Below are 22,063 nucleotides of genomic sequence, written 5' to 3' on the forward strand. Positions count from 1 at the left end.
GGGGAACAGGAAAGTTCCATCTGGATACACAGTGTAGATGTTGTGGTGGTGGGGGGAAGGAAAGTTCCCTCGGATTAACACAGTGTAGAATGTTGTGGTGGTTTGGGAAAGAAGTTCCTCTGGATTACACGCAGTGTAGATGTTGTGGTGGTTGGGAGATGAAAGTTCCCTCTTGGATTACATAGTGTAGATGTGTGGTGGTGGGAAGGAAGTGTTCCATCTGCGATTACACAGTGTAGATGTGTCGTGTGGGGGGACAAGGAAAGTCATCTGGATACACAGTGTAGATGTGGTGGTGGGGGGAAGGAAAGTTCCTCTGGATTACACAGTTGTAGATGTTGTGGTGGTTGGGACGAGGAAAGTTCCCTCTGGATTACACATGTGAAGAATGTATGGTGGGTGGGAATGAAAGTTCCCTCTGGATTACATAGTGTTAGAATGTTGTGGTGGTGGAAGGATAAGTTCTCTGGATTACACAGTGTAGAATTTGTTGGTGGTGGGGAAGGAAATTCCATCTGGATTACCACAGTGAGATGTTGTGGTGGTGGGGGGAAGGAAAGTTCCCTCTGGTTACACAGTGTAGGATGATGTGATGGCTGGGGGAAGAGAAGTTCGCATCGTGGATTACACATTGTAGATGTTGTGGTGGTGGGGGAAGGAAAGTTCCCTCTGGATTACGACAGTGTAGATTGTGGTGGTGGGGGAAGGAAAAGTTCCTCTGGATTAACACAGTGAGTAGATGGTTGTGGTGGTGGGGACGGGAAAGTCCCTCTGCTACACATGTGTAGATGTTGTGGTGGTGGGGGGAAGGAAAGTTCCCTACTGGATTACCACAGTGGTAGATGTTTGGTGGTGGGGGAGAAAGTTCCTCTGGATTACACAGTGTAAGATGTTGTGGTGGTGGGGAGAGGACAAGTTCCCTCTGGAGTACCAGTGTTAGTGGCTCCCTGTGTACATTTATCAAACATTGTTGGCCTCCCTGGTACAGTTAACACACCTGCCTCCCTGGTACAGTTAACCACACCTGCCTCCCTGGTAAGTTAACACGCCTTGCCTTCTGAGTCAGTTAACCACACCTGCCCCCGCGTACAAGTTAACCAACACCTGGCCCTCCCTGGGTAAGTTAACCACACCTGCCTCCCTGGTACAGTTAACACACACTGCCCCCGGATAGTTAACAAACCTGGCTCCTTGTCACAGTTAAACCAACCTGCCTCCCATGTTCACAGTTAACCACACTCTTCCCTGATAGATACCACACATCGCCTCGTTTGAACACCTGCTTGGTACAGTTACCCATCTCCGTCAGTTACACACGTCCCTGTACTTAACACACTGCCTCCCTTGTACAGTTAACACCTGCTCCTCTTGTACAGGAAGGACACCGTCCTGTGGACAGTTAACCACAACCTGCCTCCTGGGACAGTTAACCACACCTGCCTCCCCTACAGTTAACCCACACTGCTCCTGGACAGTTAACACAACTGCTCCCTGGTCATAGTTAACCACCACGCTGGCTCCTGTTACAGTTAACCACACCGTGCTCCCTGGTACAGTTAAACACACCTGCCTCTGTTACAGGTTAACACACCTGCCTCCCTGTACAGTTTAACCACACCTGCCTCCCTGGACAGGTTAACCACACCTGCTCCCTGGTGACATAACCACTGCCTCCACTCGTATGCAGTTTAACCACACCTGCCTCCTGGTTACATTAACCACACCTGCCTCCCTGTACAGTTAACCCACACCTGCCTCCCTGGTACAGTTAACCACACCTGCCTCCCTGGTACAGTTAACCACACCTCCTCCCTGTACAGTTAACCACACCCTGCTCCTGGTACATTAACCACACTGCCTCCCTGGTAACGTTAACCACACCCTGGCTGCTTGTCGACAGTTAACCACACCTGCCTCCCTTTACAGTTAACCACACCACTGCCTCCCTATGGTTAGAACCACACCTGGCTCTTGTCACAGTTTAACCACACCGCCTCTCCTGTACAGTTAACCACACCTGCCCCCTGTGTACAGTTAACCACACCTGCCTCCTGGTACAGTAACCACACCTGCCTCCCTGTACAGTTAACCACACCTGCCTCCCTGGTACAGTAAAACCACACCTGCCTCCCTGGGACAAGTTGACCACACCTGCCTCCCTGGGACAGTTAACCACACCTGCCTCCCCGGCTACAGTTAACCACACCTGCCTCCCTGTACAGTTAACCACACCTGCCTCCCTGGTATAGTAACCACCACCTGGCTCCTTGTCACAGTAACACAACCTGCCTCCCTGGTACAGTTAACCACCTGGCCCCCTGTACAGTAACCACACCTGCCTCCCGGACATAACCACACTGCTCCCTGGACATTAACCACATCCTGCCTCCCGGGACAGTTAACCACACCTGCCTCCTGTACAGTTAACCACCACCTGCCTCCTGGACAGTAACCACACCTGCCTCCCGGTATAGTTAACCACACCTGGCTCCTTGTCACAGTTAACCACACCTGCCTCCCTGTTACAGTTAACCACAACCTGCCCCTGGGTTAACCACACCTGGCTCTTTCACAGTTAACCACACCTGCCTCCCTGGTACAGTTAACCACACCTGCCTCCCTGGTACAGTTAACCACACCTGCCTCCCTGGACAGTTAACCAACACCTGCCTCCCTGGCTTACAGTTAACCACACCTGCCTCCTTGGTACAGTTAACCACACCTGCCTCCCTGGACAAGTAACCACACCTGCCTCCCTGGGACAGTTAACACACCTGCCTCCCTGACTACAGTTAACCACACCTGCCTCCCTGGTACAGTTAACCACACCTGCCTCCTGGTATATAACCACCACTGGCTCCTGTCACAGTTAACCACACCTGCCTCCCTGGTACAGTTAACCACACCTGCCTCCCTGTTACAGTTAACCACACCTGCCTCCCTGGTACAGTTAACCACACCTGCCTCCCTGGGACAGTTAACCACACCTGACCTCCCTGTGGACAGTTAAACCACACCTGCCTCCCTTGGTACAGACAGTTAACCACACCTGCCTCCCTGGTACAGTTAACCACACCTGGCTCCTCTACTACAGATGGCCTGCACCATGGCTCATCATAATAGCCCACACAACACCTTAAAAGATTACTGATGATGGGAAAGATGAAGTGTTGAGTAGGAGTGATGATCAAGGAACAGTTTAGATCTTAATGAATAAGATTACATGGACGGGGGACCTGATCCTAGATCAGCACTCCTACTCTGAGACGCCTTATGAATGAGGCCATTGATCTAGGATCATGTCCCCCGTTCATATTCATTATTATCTAAAAGGCAAACCTGGTCTTAGATCGGCAGGACTGTTACTCTGACACTGCGTTATCAATATGGGCTCTGGGTTTTGCTTTCAATAGACTCAATAACGGCCCATGTTTTGCAATGTTCTATTCTGTAACCTGAACCGTGCTTTATCTTGGTATGAATAGTTAACATGTAGAAGTCATGTTTATTTTACACATTTCTTCTCTGCTTATTTGTCCTCCATTCCTTTAATTCGAAAGAGAAGTTCTCAAATAAATATTTAGTTCTCAAAATATATTTCCAGATGTTTTTGAAATACTGAGAAACTGGTAAATGTCCAACTATATTATTAAAGTATGATAACATGGTTGTATCAGGACTTTTTTCTTAATTTAAAAGCCCGTTTGTACACTAACTTAGCCCATAAATGAAAAGGATACTGCTCAATGTCACTACTGGAGACATTCTAGAGTGGAAACATTTGAAGGTGTTCTATCCAATAAGCGCCGCTGTGGTTCAGAGTTGTCCGTTGTGGTCCAGGTGTGACATATGTCAGTTAGGCATTATAAACCGGGTGGTTTGAGCCCTGAATGCTGTTTGGCTGAAAGCCGTGGTATATTAGACCTTATACCACGGGTATCACACAAAATTACTTGTTTACTGTTGTAATTACGTTAGTAACCAGATTATAATAGCAATAAGGCACCTTGGGGGTTTGTGGTATATGTCCAATATAGCACGACTAAGGGCTGTATCCAGGCACTCCTGCGTTGCGTCGTACATAAGAACAGCCTTTAACCGTGGTATATTGTCCATATACCACACCTCGTCGGGCATTATTGCTTAATTAGAGGTAGGCTACGTGATTTACCAGCATCCACCTGTTCATTCTCACAATATTAGGAAATCAGAGCCTACAACAGATACTTGTAATAACTAAATGCTCCCAGTTATTAGAAAAGCAATCCACACCGAGACAAAAATGTAAACGAATAGGCAACAGCTGTCACAAATGTCAGATTGAATGTGACTTTTACCTGGTTTTTCCTTCTATGCGCAGCTCTCTTTCCTCTTGCTTTTCACGAGGAAGCCAACTGCTGTACCATGGAAATGCACCACGTTTGTCCCATATTAAAAACGAAATATATATTTGAAAGTATTAAAAGACACCCAAAAGTCATGTATAGATACGTCTTCAATCGTGTGTCAACCTTTGAGTTCAGTGAACGCTTTTAGTTCCAAATGTTCAAACCTAAAATCTCCCCACATCCTTTCCCCTTTCGATGCTGATCAGCCACTACATCGACTGTTCTTCTCAACCTTTTCGGTCTCTTAAAACTATGTCACACATCCAATAAAAACGATTCTAAACTGAAACTCCAAAATATCTGACAAAAAATTTGCGATCCTTATGTCCGAGATATAGTCCGTCCAAGTTGAACGTATTTGTCTCGTCTGAAGGGCAACACAATGACCCTGTATCTCGGGCTAAAATCTTCCACTGATAAACCGAAAACACGAAACTCGAGCATAGACTACTAGACGTCAGTCTTCTGCTTTTAAAGAACTTAACGAACACAATAAAAATAACTTCTCAAACAGCTAATATCTTCATCTCGATAAAGTATCCTACGTAGAATGCCTAGGAACCTAACTTTGCTCTGTTCCTGATTCATGCGTAATATCAAGCCTACAGAGATTTTAAATACACAATTTTGTCCCACCCCTCATTGTCCTGGAAGGGATCTGGCTGGAATGTGCTCTCAGAGCAGTTTTCCTGTTTCTGGCAAGCATCTACTTTTTTCTTCTGGTTTTCGCACTTGTAGCCTGGCGTCTCTGAATACTGCAATTACAGAGTTACAGATGTGGCTTTGGGTCTGCACTATATAGGGAATAGGGTGCCATTTGGGACACATACTGTACATTTGCTCCCTACCCCTACTGCTACCCCCATGGATGATGATGTCAGTGGTATTACAGCTGGTATCCGGCCTCCTTCCTCTGTTGTGTTACAGCAACAAATACTATTTTTGAACACACATTGTATTGAATATGTTACTATATTAGGCTCATGTCCTCCTCAAAAGGACAGTCGGAGCTCTAGTGGAATATTTCACTATTTTAACCAGGTCACCCTAGCTAACAAAAAAGCCTGAGTGATATCTCTCTTCATTGGTGTAATATAAATTCCCTTCCTTGTTCGCATGGATGGTCCTTAATCTATCTGTTAGGCCTATGTACAGCTGCTACACAGCTGGGAGGCCTCACACCAACAGTCTAAGGGAAGATAGAGCAATATGCTCTTCTTCTTTTCATCAGCAGCATGTATTTTTCCTTCCACACATTACAATTGTGAGAGGTTGAGATCCAGGTTGTTCTCAGCATTCTTTCAGAGCCAGGCAACACCACAGAAATCAGAAGGACATCTCATTCTATTTCTTTGGGCTGCCCAGTTTGTCTCTTTTCTTTCCAGGCTATGCTGAAAGTCTTTGTTATTTGTGCAATAATCGCACAGAGAGAGGATGAGAAGAAAACCTGTTTATATGATGAACTTCAATAGAAGTCTGAGTAATCTGTTTTCCTTTGACAGCCAACAGCCATTTCTTTCCAAAGAAGTTGAGTACTTTTCTAATTTTAAACTAAAGACCACATCCTGAATGAAAACACCTGTCATAAATAAATATGCTTCTGTACAACCATTTTTCTGAGTTATAAAAAAACATGAGTCATCATGGAAATGCATAAACAGTCTGTGATTTACAGTATGTACATCCTGTCTGAGGAATCCCAATCTCTTGTGCATCACAAATGGCACCCTATTCCCTATTGAACAGGGCCCATAGGGCTCTGGTCAGAAGTAGTGCACTACATAGGGAATAGGGTGCCATTTGGGAGGTATCCTCAGTCTTTAGTCACAGGTGTTTGTCTGTTTGTTTGTCTGTTTGTTTTTCCTAATTGGTCTTGTTTGTTTATTTTATAGACTGATATTTATGGTCTGGAGATAGTTCTTCGCATCTAATAAAAATAGCTTTATTCATAATTTATTCAATCAAACCCTTTCTATTTTTTCTCCTTCTTATGACACAGCTCGGAAGTAACTGGACTTTTACGTCCACTGGTCCCAAGTCAGACGTAAAACCCTGAATCCTAAAATCTTTCCTCATCCTTTACTCTTTCCATGGGGATCAAGCTCAGTGGGCTATTTATGCTTTGGTGCTCCTCTTAACTGTTTGTTAAAAAAAGACTGTTCTGCTCCAATAAAAAAAACTCTAAACTGAATATCCAAGAAACTTTGATGGGAACCCTCCTAAATATGTCAGAGATACGTTCCAAGTTGACCAGATTTGTCTCGTCTCAAGAGCGGCGCAGTGACGCTTTATCTCGGGCAAAAATCTTTCACTGAAAACCGAAAACACTAAACTCGTGTCTGGAACACTAGGCGTCAGTCTTCCACTCTGAAATAACTTCCCAAACAACCCCATCGCCCCCTCTCAATAAAGTACGTAGCCTGCCTATGAACCTAACTTGTTCCTGATTCAAGTGTAAGATAAACCCTACAGAGATTATCCCACCCATCGTTGTTTTGAACAGAGTCTGGCTGGAACGTACTCTCATAGTGGTTTTCCTGTTTCTGGCAGACCTCTGGTTCTCCCCATGTAGCCTGGCTTCTCTGAATACTGCAATTAAAGGGTTACAGATGTGGCTTTGGTGTCTCTCAGTGTGGGAGTTGAAGATAGACTGTTGGAAATGCTATAACTACAGCACATAATAAAGCATCAAGCAGACAACATTTTTGCTCTTGAACTTAAATTATAACTTGATTATTAGGCCTATGTGTGTGTGTGTGTGTGTGTGTGTGTGTGTGTGTGTGTGTGTGTGTGTGGTGCTGTGTGTGTGTGTGTGCTGGTGTGTGTGTGTGTGTGGTGTGGTGGTGTGTGTGTGTGTGTGTTGTGTGTGTGTGGTGTGTGTGTGTGTGTGTGTGTGTGGGGTAATGCTCACTGTCTTTTTACCGTTAACAAAGTAATACTGACCTGAGGTTGCTGTCCCAGTGGGACGTTAGAAGAGCAGCTGTCCAACAGCATGGCGCTTCCTGAGGACGCTGACTGGACCCCAAGACAGACAGAGGTCCATCCCAAATGACACCATATTTGCTATGTAGTGCACTATACTTTTGTGAATAGGGTACTTCTTGCCCATTGAGCAAGTAGTGGAATATATAGGAAATAGGGTGCCATTCAGGACGCAGCTCTGACTGAGACAGCCAGTCCCACATCGATCCCTACTCTTACCCACTGGACGTAACCCTTCAGTGGTTGCAGATCTGACTCATGGGCGATGACACACTCACTGTCCATGGTATTGCAATTGGTATCCGGTCACCATCCCCTTTAGTGTTACAAACTGTTTAGGCCTATACTATAATTAAGCAATAAGGCCCGGGGGGGTATGGCCAATATACCGCGTCTAAGGGCTATTCTTATGCTAGGACACAGCCCTTAGCCGTGGTATATTGGGCATATACCACAAACCCTAGAGGTGCCTTATTGCTAATATAAACTGGTTACCAACATAATAAGAGCAGTAAAAATACGTGTTTTGTCATACCCATGGTATACGGTCTGATATACCACGACTGTCAGACAATCAGCATTCAGGGCTCGAACCTAGAGCTATGGGAAATATTGCACCATTTTGGCCAGCTTTGGTCATTATGAAATATCCTAGAAAAGGAAGTCTGCAAGGCCTACAGTCTAAATCTAATAAATGTAGCTATCTAGATCCAGTGGAACACTTTATCTAATACTGAACTGTTGATCTCCCACCATGATCCAAATATGGCTGCCTCCTTTATGGGAACGCTGAATTACACTGAAGCGTGGGTGAGATATTTTCTTCTCAGTAATGTGAATTTCTTGTTCTCATGGCCCTTAATCTATCCTCTTCGGCTGTGTACAGATACATACACAGCTGGTAACCCTCAAATCAACTGTTTTAGCAAAGAGAGAGCAAACTGTTATTTTTGATCAGCAGCATGTATTTTTCCTTCCCAAAATTAATCTGTGAGATGTTGAGATCCGGGTTGTTTCCGACATTCTTTCAGCACCAGCTAGGCAGCACCGGCTAGGCAGCACCGGCTAGGCAGCACCGGCTAGGCAGCACCGGCTAGGCAGCACCGGCTAGGCAGCACCGGCTAGGCAGCACCAGCTAGGCAGCACCAGAAAAATAGAATGATATCGTTCTATTTCTAAGGACAGCACAGTTTGTTTTGTTGTTGTACAATAATCTCACAGAGAGAGGAGGGAGAATTAAAACCTGTTTAGGATTTTATTCAATAGAATAGAGAGACAGGCAATGTCTGCTTCTTAAAGAAGTTGAGCACTTTTCAAATGTTAAGCTAAAGAGCACATCCTGAATGAAAATACCTGTGAAAAATAAATGTGCTTTTGTACAGTATCATAATGTGCCTTGCAGCCATTTTTCTAAGTTATAGAAAACATGAGTCATCATGGAAATGCATAAACAGTCTGTGATACACAGTATGTATCTCCTGTCTGAGGACTCCCAGTCACAAATGGCACCCTATTCCCTATTGAACAGGGCCCATAGGGCTCTGGTCAGAAGTAGTGCACTACATAGGGAATAGGGTGCCATTTTGGAGGCAGACTCAGTCTTTAGTCAAAGGTGCTACTATGGTCTCTCTCTGACCTCCATAGGGCGTTTATTTTGATGTAGACTGTATATTGACTAGTTCCCCAACTGCAGAGGGGAACTGAGACAAATATTGTAAAGATACTTTGGGAAAGTTTCACTGGGTCCATCTTGGTAGGTTGATCTACTGACATGAAAAGTTGATGAGTGTCTTTTGGAAATGTAGAAATTCTTGCTTTAGTTTTGATCTTATTCCTCCTATTTGTCTGTTTGTTTTTCCTAATTGATCCTGTTTGTTTATTTTATAGACTGATATTTATGGTCTGGAGATAGTTCTTCGCATCTTATAAAAATTGCTTTATTCAAACAAATCATTCCTTCTTATGATAGGTCGTAAGTAACTGAACTTTTAGATCTGACTTGGGGTCAGTGGAGGTTAAACACTGGCTGCTGGAGGTACAGGTACCTTTACCCAAACTGACGAAAATCCGATCTAAAACACGAAGTCTCCTGAGTGGCGCAGCGGTCTGAGGCATCGCAGTGCTTGAAGCATCACTACAGACCTGGGTTAGATCCCAGGCTGTGTCACAACCGGCCGTGACCGGGAGTCCCATAGGGTGACGCACAATTGGCCCAGTGTCATCCGGGTTACGGGATGGTTTGGCCGGGGGGGCTTTACTTGGGGCGTTTCCTCCGACACATTGGTGCAGCTGGCTTCCGGGTTAAGCGGGAGGGTGTTAAGAAGCGCGGTTTGGCGGGTCATGTTTCAGAGGACGCATGACTCGACCCTCTCCCGACCCCATTGGGGAGTTGCAGCGATGAGACAAGATCGAAATCATGAAATTGGGGAGAAAAAAGTGGGTAAAATACAAAAAAGCCCCATTAAGTATTACAAAAGAGATCTGCACAATGACTTGGAGAATTATTGGCCGAGTGGACATTACCCCTCCCATGTATTGCGTCCTTTGGGTTATGCCGCTACCTATGGTTAGGTCGTGTGGTTACGCCCCATGGTTACAGACATATCTATAGTTAGTTGCTATGGTTACAGACGTATAGTTAGGCTGTATGGTTACGACCCTGGTTACAGATGTATATATATATTTAGGCTGTATGGTTACGCCCCATGGTTACATATGTATATATATTTAGGCTGTATGGTTACTCCCCATGGTTACAGATGTATCTATATTTAGGCTGTATGGTTACTCCCCATGGTTACAGATGTATCTATATTTAGGGCTGTAGGTTAGACTCCCCATGGTTACAGATGTATCTATATTTAGCGCTGTATGGTTACTCCCCATGGTTACAGATGATATATATATTAGGCTGTGTGGTTACGCCCCATGGTTACAGATGTATCTATATTTAGGCTGTATGGTTACTCCCATGGTTACAGATGTATCTATATTTAGGCTGTATGGTTACTCCCCATGGTTACAGATGTATCTATATTTAGGCTGATGGTTACTCCCCATGGTTACAGAATGATCTATTATTAGGCTGTTGTGGTTACTCCCCATGGTTACAGATGTATCTATATTTAGGCTGTATGGTTACTCCCCATGGTTACAGATGTATATATATTTAGGCTGTGTAGTAGATGGCAAAAAAAATCCAACTCTGAATATACCTTTGAGCATGGTAAAGTTAATAATTACACTTTGGATGGTGTATCAATACATCCAGTCACTACAAAGATACAGGCGTCCTTCCTAACTCAGTTGCCAGAGAGGAAGGAAACCGCTCAAGGATTTCACCATGAGGCCAATGGGGATTTTACACGAGTTACAGAGTTAAATGGCTGATATGAGAAAACTGAGGATGGATCAACAACATTGTAATTATTCCACAATACTAACCCAAATGACAGAGTGAAAAGAAGGAAGCCTGTACATAATGCAAATATTCCAAAACATGCATCCTGTTTGCAATAAGACACAAAAGTAATACTGCAAAAAATGTGTCAAAGAAATTAACTTTGTYCTGAATACAAAGYGTTATGTTTGGGGCAAATCCAACACAACACATCACGGAGTACCACTCTTCATATTTTCAAGCATGGTGGTGGCTGCATCCTGTTATGGGTATACTTGTCATGGACGTTTTGTAGGATAAAAAGAAAAGGAATAGAGCTAAGCACAGGCAAAGTAATAGAGGAAAACCTGGTTCAGTCTGCTCTCCACCAGACACTGGAAGACAAATCCACCTTTCAGCAGGACAATAACCTAAATCACAAGGCCAAATACACACTGGAGTTACTTACCAAGATGACATTGAAAGTTCCTGAGTTGTCTATGGCAAGACTTGAAAATGGCTGTCTAGCAATGATCAACAACCAACTTGACAGAGCTTGAATAATAAAAAATATACAATCCAGGTTTGCAAAGCTTTCAGAGACTTACCCAGAAAGACTCACAGCTGTAATCGCTGCCAAATGTGATTCTAACATGTGTTGACTCAGGGGGTTGAATACTTTTCTAATCAAAATATATCTGTTTTTCTCACCCCACAATTTTTTTTAGAATTTTTCTTCCACACTGACATTACAGAGTATTTTGTGTAGATCGTTGACAATTTTTTTTTACTATTAAATCCATTTGAATCCCACTTTGTAACACAAAAAAATTGAAAAAATTCAAGGGGTGTGAATACTTTCTGAAAGTATTGTATAGTTAGGCTGTGTGTTTACACCCCATGGTTACAGCTGTATCTATGGTTAGGCTGTATGTTTACACCCCATGGTTACAGCTGTATCTATGGTTAGGCTGTATGTTTACACCCTATGGTTACAGACATATCTATGGTTAGGTTGTATGGTTACGCCCCATGGTTACAGACGTATCTATGGTTAGGCTACATGGTTATTGTCTGATCTGACTGGGACTATAATAGCACCAGTTAACAAGCTCACACACTAACCCAGCTTAGCCTATAGCCAAAGCTGCTAAATCTATCGGATATAGTGGGAAGAAGGATCATCACTAAGTCACATGGATGTTGTGTTTTTAAACGTTTTAATGTTTGGTTTTGTAATAGAGTATTCATTAGGCCTATCGTATCTTTTCATATTGTAGGAGCCGTATCTGACGCATCAATGGTTTTTGACTGGCAATAGCCACTACACATACGATTTTCTGGATCTTTGACGAGGATGATGGTGTTATTTAAAAATAACCATCACATAATATTAGGACAGAAGTTGATTCCTACTGAATAACATACTTCAAATTTCAGCTCCATCACAACATGTGAACCGGATCAACAAACAATTTCTTCTAACTGAGCAGGTTGGTGCACCGTAATAATAAGCCACTCAGGTTGATCTTTAAGTACCTGAGCCTCATCAAAACTGAGGGGATCCCTGATATTATATTACTACTCTTGATAAAAGTCAAAAGTCCTCTCACCGGTAACAGTGTCAAATCTACTTCTTTTGGAAGACAGCTAATTGGAGTACATAGGAAAACAAAGCATAGAGCAGATTGGAACTCAGATGTGCGTTGTGGTCAGACCTGGGTTCAAATACTATTCAAAATGTTACAAAAACATTCAGCGTTTGCTTTAGCTTGCCTGGAGTGCCAGGTGGGTGTGGTTTGCACTTTTGGGACTTTTCTATTGTTTCCATATCAACAGGCAAGCTCTCTCAAGCACAGCTGAAACATTTGAAATGCTATTAAATTGTATTTGAACCCAGGTCTGGTTGTGCTATATCTGACCATGAGGTTTATCAAACAGGCAACTCTGAAACCTTGTTCATAATCCTCCCTCATCATTTGCCTAACTCATGTTAATGTCCTGTTTCTTTTTCAGGAAGTACCTTGCTTATCAGAAATTAGATTTCTTTGCTATGGCTCTGGTTCCTTCACAGTTTCGATTGGTTAGTTAAGAACATGGAAGACCAAACAAACTCTACTGATCTTTTTAACGACTGAACTCTCAAAAATAAATAAATCAACAAAATAATTTAAAACAGAAAAAGAGAATTCCACATGAAAGTACATGAATAATAATGTCTAGGAATGTCCAGGCCATTGCAGTCCTTACAGCAGCACATTTCAGCAGAGAGGAAAACAACAGTCCATCCATTAGACTTAGTCCGGCTCAGATGCTAGTTTCCACCCATGTTATTGGAGGCCCCACTGTAGGGCTGCAACTGGGCCTCCATGATGACCCCAGGCAGGTGCCACCACAGGGGAGCCGTCCCCTTGTCCGTCTTATGACATCATCACAGTGGATACAATGGAGTTAGTAGGAGATGACAGCAAAGATGGTGGATAAATCAAGATAGTTCTCTCAGGCTGTTTATCATTGAAAAAAATTGTCTACTTAACAGGGGTGGGTCTCCCATAGACACCAATGCAATAGCAGCTGGGTCTGGTCTACTTAGTTCATTGACTTTCATTCAATCAATAAACAAAACTGCGAGTGGGGTGTCTCGCTTCCTCTTCTGTCTGATGACAGCACAGAGGTCGCTCTATTTTCCCAGGGTTCTGTGCTCCCACTCTGTGGCACTTTACAGACAGCAGTTTAACTTGCCTTGGCAGGCTCCTTTCACTTGGCCGCCACCTTGGCTGCCTTCTTCTTAGCTTTCTTAAGTGCCTTCTCTTGCGCTCGCTTCTCTTCCTCCAACTTTTCCTTTTCCTTTTTCTTCTCCTGCTTCGCCGACTTGTACTTCCAGACCGGAGGCTCCAGGTGGCCCTTGTGCCTCTTCGCCTTCTTCGCCTTCTTGGGTGTTTTGTCCTGAGACTTGGTGAAGGTGATCTTGGGGATGCAACCAGATGGGAATACAGAGTTCCGGTGGGCCATGGAACAAGGGATGAAGTTCCGGATGCCGCTGGCAGCCATTGAGAGAACTCTATCCCTCCGCTCCGCGTTCGAGCAGCAGTTGGCGAGTGAGAAGGAGCTCGACGACGCTTGTGCAGGCGTGAATGAACATTTCACACCGTTACTATGACACACAGAGCTTTCCTCCAGGTCCTTGCTGCTGTGCTTCTCCATCAGCTCCGGCACGGCCAGGCGCCGCTTCCCGAGCTCTGGGGGGCTTGTGGGGCAGAGGGGCCGGCAGCCAGTGGAGACTAGAGGGCTGTGGATGGATGTGGTTATCTTCACCAGGTGGTCCATCACTCCGTTGTCCTGAGGGTCCTTGGGTAAGCTAATGGTCAGGCTGTCCTTCAGACGTTGAGTCAGTGTTTTGGGGATCATGGCTTTAGAAGAAGACAGAAGATAGAAGATTACTTCTATGTAGAACACCTTGTAACATTTGTTGCATTGCAATACAGTTTGATTCAGATTTATTGTCACAGAGACACACTACAGAGAAACACACATAGCCTACGTACGCCCAATGGAGAGGTTGGATAAATGGGTCAGCCGCAGTGCAGCGCCCTTGGAGCAGTTTATAGGTTACAACAGCAGGCTACTGGACCACTGCCCACCAGCTTTTCCCCAGCCGGGGCAGGGATTGGAAACGACAACCCTCTGGTTGCTTGCCGGCCTCTCTAACCTTTGGCAACCAGCTCCTTCAGCTCGGGCCACTCAATCACGTAGCTGTCGCAGAACTGCTCGGCGATGGGGTGCGCCTGGAGAACACGGAGACGCTGCAGGACCTCGAAGCGACCCGTCTTCAGGGCCCAGTCCGTGATGCTTTTCCCTCGGACCTCATCCACTACATTGATATCTGCACCTGGACATCGGGATAGGCAGGGAGACAGAGAAACATGAACGCACATCCAAAATGATCACAGGAGCTAGGCAACAAGGTTAGGCACTAAAGAAATGAGGGAAACTGATCAAGATTAGATTTTTATAATGTAATGTGTGTGGCATGTTCTCTGACAGTTCAAAGAAAATTCAAGTCAATGTCATCGTCCTACTTAGTGGCCAGTGAAGGAACTGTAAAATGTGGAGGGAGATAGTGTATTGCTGTTTATGTTTATATCCTCTGAGGTGGGCTATTCAATTCTGGTTCTGTAGGTTTGAAACACTTCCATTTTTCACCTCCTTATAATCAGGGACCAATTCAGACCTGGGACACCAGGTGATTCTAATTTACTACCAGGTAGAAACAAAAAAACATAAATGTTTTGGCCTGCCAGGGCCGGAATTGAATAGCCCGGCAGCTACGGAGAGGAGAACTGTCACTATTTGATTGGCTAATAATGAGACAGTATGTGTTTATGAACATCTACAGTATGAAGCAGGAGATTCAAGAGTTTCAATTAAAGGGACAATCAGCAGTTGAAACAATGTGTCTAGTGTTGAAAGCCACCTTTAGGTTATTTGGTTAATTAGTTCTTAATTATTTAATTGGATGCATTATTGGATGGAGACGGACTCGCACTAGTGTCTATGTCAGAGGCTTGTCCTCAAGCATTTACTCAGCTGAAAAGGAATGCATTATAAGGCATGTGGACGTAACACAAATTACACCATACCCAAAGCTGTTTTTTGTGCCTACAGATCACACGCGGCCATTGGCACCTTAATTAGGGAGGACGGGCTCATTGTAATGGCTGGAACGGAAATAATGAAATGGTATTGAACACACCAAACACACGGTTTCCATGTGGTTGATACCATTTCATTCACTCCATTCCAGGCATGATTATGAGCCGTCCTCCCCTCAGCAGCCTCCTATGGTACAGATAAGAATAGGTAGTAGGGTGACTTGATGGTGACCTGTCTTGACTTATGTAGCGTTAATAGGTGTTACCACAGCCATGTCTATATCAGTCCTGGTAAATCCACACAAAGCTAATCCAGCCTGCAACCCAACACAGCTAGTCCCAGATTAGACATGAAGATGAGAATAGAAAACCAACGTCCTCAGATTTGACCCTTGAACTCAGATGTGCGTCATCATCCTTCTCCACCTAAATGGCTGTCATAATCATACACTTGGCCTGTGTCTGAAATAGCACCCTATTCCCTATATAGTGCACTACTTTCTTTAACACATTCACGGTAACCATAGAAACATAATGAATAATACAATAGTCATTCTAGTTCTATGATGATAAGTTGATAACCCATTTCACCATAGTAACTGTGCTTCTACTGATTCGAGAATATACATAACATATCAGTTAGGAAGTTGTCAGTATGGAGAGGGAGGATTTGCGCCACTTGGAAAAGGAAAACCCATGGAAATAGTATTTTCCAACCCTGCACTCAAAGACTTCTGTTCAATGACTACTCCAATTCTTGATTTTACTGACTATAGCCACTTACCGGCCATGAGGAGGGAAGACACACAGTCTACCCTGCCTTGCATGGCTGCCTTGAGGAGGGCAGTGAAGCCCCGGATGTCCCTCACCTCCAGGTCTATCTTAGGGTAGTAGTTCAGGATGAAGTTTAGAATGGAGATGTAGCCTGGGTGGAGAGAGGGGCTGTTATTAGGAAGGTTTAAGTTGCCATAGTTGTTATCACCAGTGGAATTGGATGCTGTGACCCCGACCAGATCATGGAATAGGTGCTTCTATTGATATGATATGATATGCTCACCAAAGCTAGCCAGCATATTATTGCAATGCTTACCGGCCTGGGCAGCGATCATCAGTGCTGTGTTGCCATCATTGTCCTGATGGTTAATGTCGATCAGTGGACACGTGTGTAGACCGTAGACCATGTCCACATAGCCTCTGGAGACAGCAAGCATCAGACCATTCTGACATGGAAACAAAGCAGAGCCCAGATGTGGTCATTCAATATGCTCTAATGCAGTGTTTCTCCACCTTTTACGTACCAGAAACCGGCAAGCTTCTGTTCATCCTCCTTGTGGGACCTCTTACATTAAAATGAACATTTGAGTAATTTACTAAAAAAGTGTAAGCCAACCATCTCAAAGACCAGTCAGTATCATCCCAGGAATCATTGCCAGTCCGCAGGCCAATGGTTGAGAAACACTGCTCTAAGGCAGAGTTTCCCAAACCCGGTCCCAAGGCATCCCCTGGCTGTACATTTTGGGTTTTGCCCTAACACTACACAGCTGATTCAAATCAGCAACTCATCATCAAGCTTTGATTATTCGAATCAGCTGTGTGGTGCTAGGGCAAAAACCAAGACGTGTACTTGGGGGGGGGGGGGGGGGGGGGTTGGGAAACCCTGCTCTAAGGTACAACATCTGAGGCCATAAGATTTTCTTAGAATAGTCCCATCCTAAGCTTCAAGTATTTGAAAGAAATCAAATACTTATTGAACCCAGAACCACCTGAGGGAAACATGACATAGTCCTTACCATGCCATTGATGTCCAGCTCCATAACCTCTTCCTTAGTAACCCCCCTCTCCAGGACCCTCCGTAGCATCAGCGCCTCGTTCCTGTTACATGCCCCGTACAGCGTAGAGGTGGTGCCTCCTCTACCCCGCTCCATCTCATAGTCTGGCATGATAGAGTCCTCCGACACCAAGCTCGCCGTTTCGGACTCATTCTCAGAGAGTTCAGAATCCTCGGACGGGCCAGCGCCTAGTTGGGGATCATCCTGTGCATGAGCCATCACTGGATCTCCAGGTGGACCACCGACAGGAGGGGGATCACACCCGACCAAGAGGCCTACTCTGCCCACGGGAGGATGAGATGTGGCGAGGACCCTGCCTGGACCCTGTTGATGATTACCACATCCCAGCTGCTCTAACCTGTTACTGAGAGACAGGGGCCTAGTCAGTTAATTGTTCCCATGATGGCATGTAAAGGACACACACACACACACACACACACACACACACACACACACACACACTTACACCACAGAGAGAGCTCTAATTCAATTACACATTGTGAAACAACTGGCAACTCAATTATGGATGTGATGAATCAAATGTCCTGTTCGTACCCTATTTTGGTTCCCTTCTCTTCCATTTCCCCAAGATATGATCCTTTTTTTTTTATCAAAGAGTGTTTATCAATAGCTCATAGAGCGTCTCTAAACCTTCTCTGGCTCACAGTAAACCAACTGAAATAAACCAGCATGGATCTAGTTTGCATGAAACATGCATATATTGCATAAGAATAGCCATCAAACAATCCTTTAGAGTCTGTATTTACACTACATTCAATTACCAATGTGACAAAACATTTTATAATCATTAGCCTACATGGTTGGTTGACCCTCTCATCTCCACATCTTTCAGTCGATGTTGATCTGTCAAGAAAGTTGCTCCTGAACAGCCTCCTAAGGTTCCCATTGACCTGAGACGGCACGGTCGCAACTCCTATGTTTTCTGTTTCCAGCCTGGTCTGAATGTAAGGACTGGTCCACTGATTGGTCTTAGTCAGTGTGAGTGAGGTTGTAAAGTAGATGAGCCTCCATCCCCCCAGTCCTGAGGAGAGCCTTAAAGACCGATTAACCTTCTAGGGCCGATGCAGCCTGTATTGTGTTCGCTCCGATGTGTTCTTTTTTACGTTGTCCTTTTCAGCACGGTTCTATCAACTACGGGGGATTCGTAACCAGGCCAGCCTAGTACAGCTCGGCTAGGGTTGGGTAGCTTAGGTCCTATAGTGGGAATCAGGCTGAGGAGAACCTGAGGAGAACCTGAGGAGAACCTATCCTCTCCCAGCCAGGTGTGGTTGACAGGAGGAGGTATTGTAATCTGAACAATTACAGCAGTCAGAAATAATCTGCCCTCTCAGCCTCGTCACGGTGCAACCAACGTGCTACAGATAGACGTTTTGTAACTGGATTGAGGCCAGGACACCAGGACACCCTACTGGACACCAGGACGCCCTACAGGACACCAGGACGCCCTACCGGACACCAGGACGCCCTACAGGACACCAGGACGCCCTACCGGACACCAGGACACCCTACTCGGAGACACACTGAATGTGACGGTCTAGTCTGTATCTGGAGGTCAATACCAGGATTAATAGATAAACCTTGCGTTTAAATAAAACTTCTTGGGAAGTTTTCTAGTGTCTATACTGAGCACACACTGTAAGCCTGCTTTATACGCATTGCATAAACTATCAGGGAGAGTTTAATAAGCATTCAATGCATTTACTTTTAAAGCAATTATCCAAAGAACATGAAAAGGGAGGTCTACTGCTGCTGAACACAGACTAACAAGAATGATGTTTTCAGGAATAAGAAATTCAACAAAAAGCTTTGGCTTCTCTCAGTGAGTCAGCCTATGTAGGCTAAGTGATAGGGTGTGTGTAATGGGTATAGATAGGGCATATGGTGCAGACTGCCTGCCTGCTATCATGTCTGGGAAGCCAGGCTGGGCCAGGCCGGCTACAGCATCTGTCACTGCATGGGGCTTCACCTTCAACTAGACTAGAGTAGAGTAGCCTGCTGGGTACTAATCAACCAATCTGTATATACAGTGGGGAGAACAAGTATTTGATACACTGCCGATTTTGCAGGTTTTCCTACTTACAAAGCATGTAGAGGTCTGTAATTTTTATCATAGGTACACTTCAACTGTGAGAGACGGAATCTAAAACACAAATCCAGAAAATCACATTGTATGATTTTTAAGTAATTTATTTGCATTTTATTGCATGACATAAGTATTTGATACATCAGAAAAGCAGAACTTAATATTTGGTACAGAAACCTTTGTTTGCAATTACAGAGATCATACGTTTCCTGTAGTTCTTGACCAGGTTTTTACACACTGCCGCAGGGATTTTGGCCCACTCCTCCATACAGACCTTCTCCAGATCCTTCAGGTTTCGGGGCTGTCGCTGGGCAATATGGACTTTCAACTCCCTCCAAAGATTTTCTATTGGGTTCAGGTCTGGAAACTGGCTAGGCCACTCCAGGACCTTGAGATGCTTCTTACAGAGCCACTCCTTCGTTGCCCGGGCGGTGTGTTTCGGGTCGTTGTCATGCTGGAAGACCCAGCCACGACCCATCTTCAATGCTCTTACTGAGGGAAGGAGGTTGTTGGCCAAGATCTCGCGATACATGGCCCCATCCATCCTCCCCTCCAATACGGTGCAGTCGTCCTGTCTCCTTTGCAGAAAAGCATCCCCAAAGAATGATGTTTCCACCTCCATGCTTCACGGTTGGGATGGTGTTCTTGGGGTTGTACTCATCCTTCTTCTTCCTCCAAACACGGCGAGTGGAGTTTAGACCAAAAAGCTCTATTTTTGTCCCATTAGACCACATGACCTTCTCCCATTCCTCCTCTGGATCATCCAGATGGTCATTGGCAAACTTCAGACGGGCCTGGACATGCGCTGGCTTGAGCAGGGGGACCTTGCGTGCGCTGCAGGATTTTTATCCATGACGGCGTAGTGTGTTACTAATGGTTTTCTTTGAGACTGTGGTCCCAGCTCTCTTCAGGTCGTTGACCAGGTCCTGCCGTGTAGTTCTGGGCTGATCCCTCACCTTCCTCATGATCATTGATGCCCCACGAGGTGAGATCTTGCATGGAGCCCCAGACCGAGGGTGATTGACCGTCATCTTGAACTTCTTCCATTTTCTAATAATTGCGCCAACAGTTGTTGCCTTCTCACCAAGCTGCTTGCCTATTGTCCTGTAGCCCATCCCAGCCTTGTGCAGGGCTACAATTTTATCCCTGATGTCCTTACACAGCTCTCTGGTCTTGGCCATTGTGGAGAGGTTGGAGTCTGTTTGATTGAGTGTGTGGACAGGTGTTCTTTTATACAGGGAACGAGTTCAAACAGGTACAGTTAATACAGGAATGAGTGGAGAACAGGAGGGCTTCTTAAAGAAAAACTAACAGGTCTGTGAGAGCCGGAATTCTTACTGGTTGGTAGGTGATCAAATACTTATGTCATGCATAAAATGCTAATTATTTACTTAAAAATCATACAATGTGAATTTCTGGATTTTGTTTTAGATTCCGTCTCTCACAGATGAAGTGTACCTTGATAATAATTACAGACCTCTACATGCTTTGTAAGTAGGAAAACCTGCAAAATCGGCAGTGTATCAAATACTTGTTCTCCCCACTGTATATATATATACACTGCTACAAAAAATAAAGGAACACTTAAACAACACAATGTAACTCCAAGTCAATCACACTTCTGGGAAATCAAACTGGTCCACTTACGAAGCAACACTGATTGACAATAAATTCACATGCTGTTGTGCAAATGAATAGACAAAAGGTGGAAATTATAGGCAATTAGCAAGACACCCCAATAAAGGAGTGATTCTGCAGGTGTGTGACCACAGACCACTTCTCAGTTCCTATGCTTCCTGGCTGATGTTTTTGGTCACTTTTTAATGCTGGCGGTGCTCTCACTCTAGTGGTAGCATGAGACGGAGTCTACAACCCACACAAGTGGCTCAGGTAGTGCAGCTCATCCAGGATGGCACATCAATGCGAGCTGTGCAAGAAAGTTTGTGGACGTCGGGCCCTCATACCACCTCATGGAGTCTGTTTCTGACCGTTTGAGCAGACACATGCACATTTGTGGCCTGCTGGAGGTCATTTTGCAGGGCTCTGGCAGTGCTCCTCCTTGCACAAAGGCGGAGGTAGCGGTCCTGCTGCTGGGTTGTTGCCCTCCTACGGCCTCCTCCACGTCTCCTGATGTACTGGCCTGTCTCCTGGTAGCGCCTCCATGCTCTGGACACTACGCTGACAGACACAGCAAACCTTCTTGCCACAGCTCGCATTGATGTGCCATCCTGGATGAGCTGCACTACCTGAGACACTTGTGTGGGTTGTAGACTCCGTCTCATGCTACCACTAGAGTGAGAGCACCGCCAAGCATTCAAAAGTGACCAAAACATCAGCCAGGAAGCATGGGAACTGAGAAGTGGTCTGTGTCACCACCTGCAGACATCACTCCTTTATTGGCGGTGTCTTGCTAATTGCCTATAATTCCACCTTTTGTCTATTCCATTTGCACAACAGCATGTGAAATTTATTGTCAATCAGTGTTGCTTCCTAAGTGGACAGTTTGATTTCACAGAAGTGTGATTGACTTGGAGTTACATTGTGTTATTTAAGTGTTCCCTTTATTTTTTTGAGCAGTGTATATATATATATATATATATATATATATATATATATACACCACACACCACACACACACACACACACACACACACACACACACACACACACACACACACACACACACACACACACACACACACACACACACACACACACACAATCCTCTC

The 22,063-nt window shown here is 44.9% G+C and overlaps 1 protein-coding gene across 1 annotated transcript; it reads right to left on the reverse strand.

Annotated features, from left to right (window-relative positions):
* Nucleotides 1-10,701: 10,701 nt before the first annotated feature.
* LOC111966127 (photoreceptor ankyrin repeat protein-like) lies at nucleotides 10,702-17,567 on the reverse strand. The gene is made up of 5 exons (XM_070444582.1): nucleotides 17,192-17,567; nucleotides 16,492-16,621; nucleotides 16,186-16,326; nucleotides 14,459-14,638; nucleotides 10,702-14,159 (listed from the first exon to the last, which is right to left on the reverse strand). The coding sequence occupies exons 1-5, from the start codon at nucleotides 17,447-17,449 to the stop codon at nucleotides 13,507-13,509; spliced, it is 1,362 nt and encodes a 453-aa protein (XP_070300683.1). The 5' UTR covers nucleotides 17,450-17,567; the 3' UTR covers nucleotides 10,702-13,506.
* Nucleotides 17,568-22,063: the final 4,496 nt, after the last annotated feature.

Source organism: Salvelinus sp. IW2-2015, linkage group LG7 (genome assembly GCF_002910315.2).
Source record: "Salvelinus sp. IW2-2015 linkage group LG7, ASM291031v2, whole genome shotgun sequence".
Classification (NCBI taxonomy): Eukaryota; Metazoa; Chordata; class Actinopteri; order Salmoniformes; family Salmonidae; genus Salvelinus; species Salvelinus sp. IW2-2015.

Excerpts from the sequence above, each read along its gene's own strand:
- LOC111966127 (XM_070444582.1), bottom strand. The coding sequence starts at position 17,449 with ATGGCTCATGCACAGGATGATCCCCAACTAGGCGCTGGCCCGTCCGAG. Across the intron at positions 16,327-16,491 it reads GATGATCGCTGCCCAGGCCG|GCTACATCTCCATTCTAAAC; the intron begins GTAAGCATTGCA and ends CTCTCCACCCAG. Across the intron at positions 14,160-14,458 it reads GAAGGAGCTGGTTGCCAAAG|CCATGATCCCCAAAACACTG; the intron begins GTTAGAGAGGCC and ends CTTCTTCTAAAG.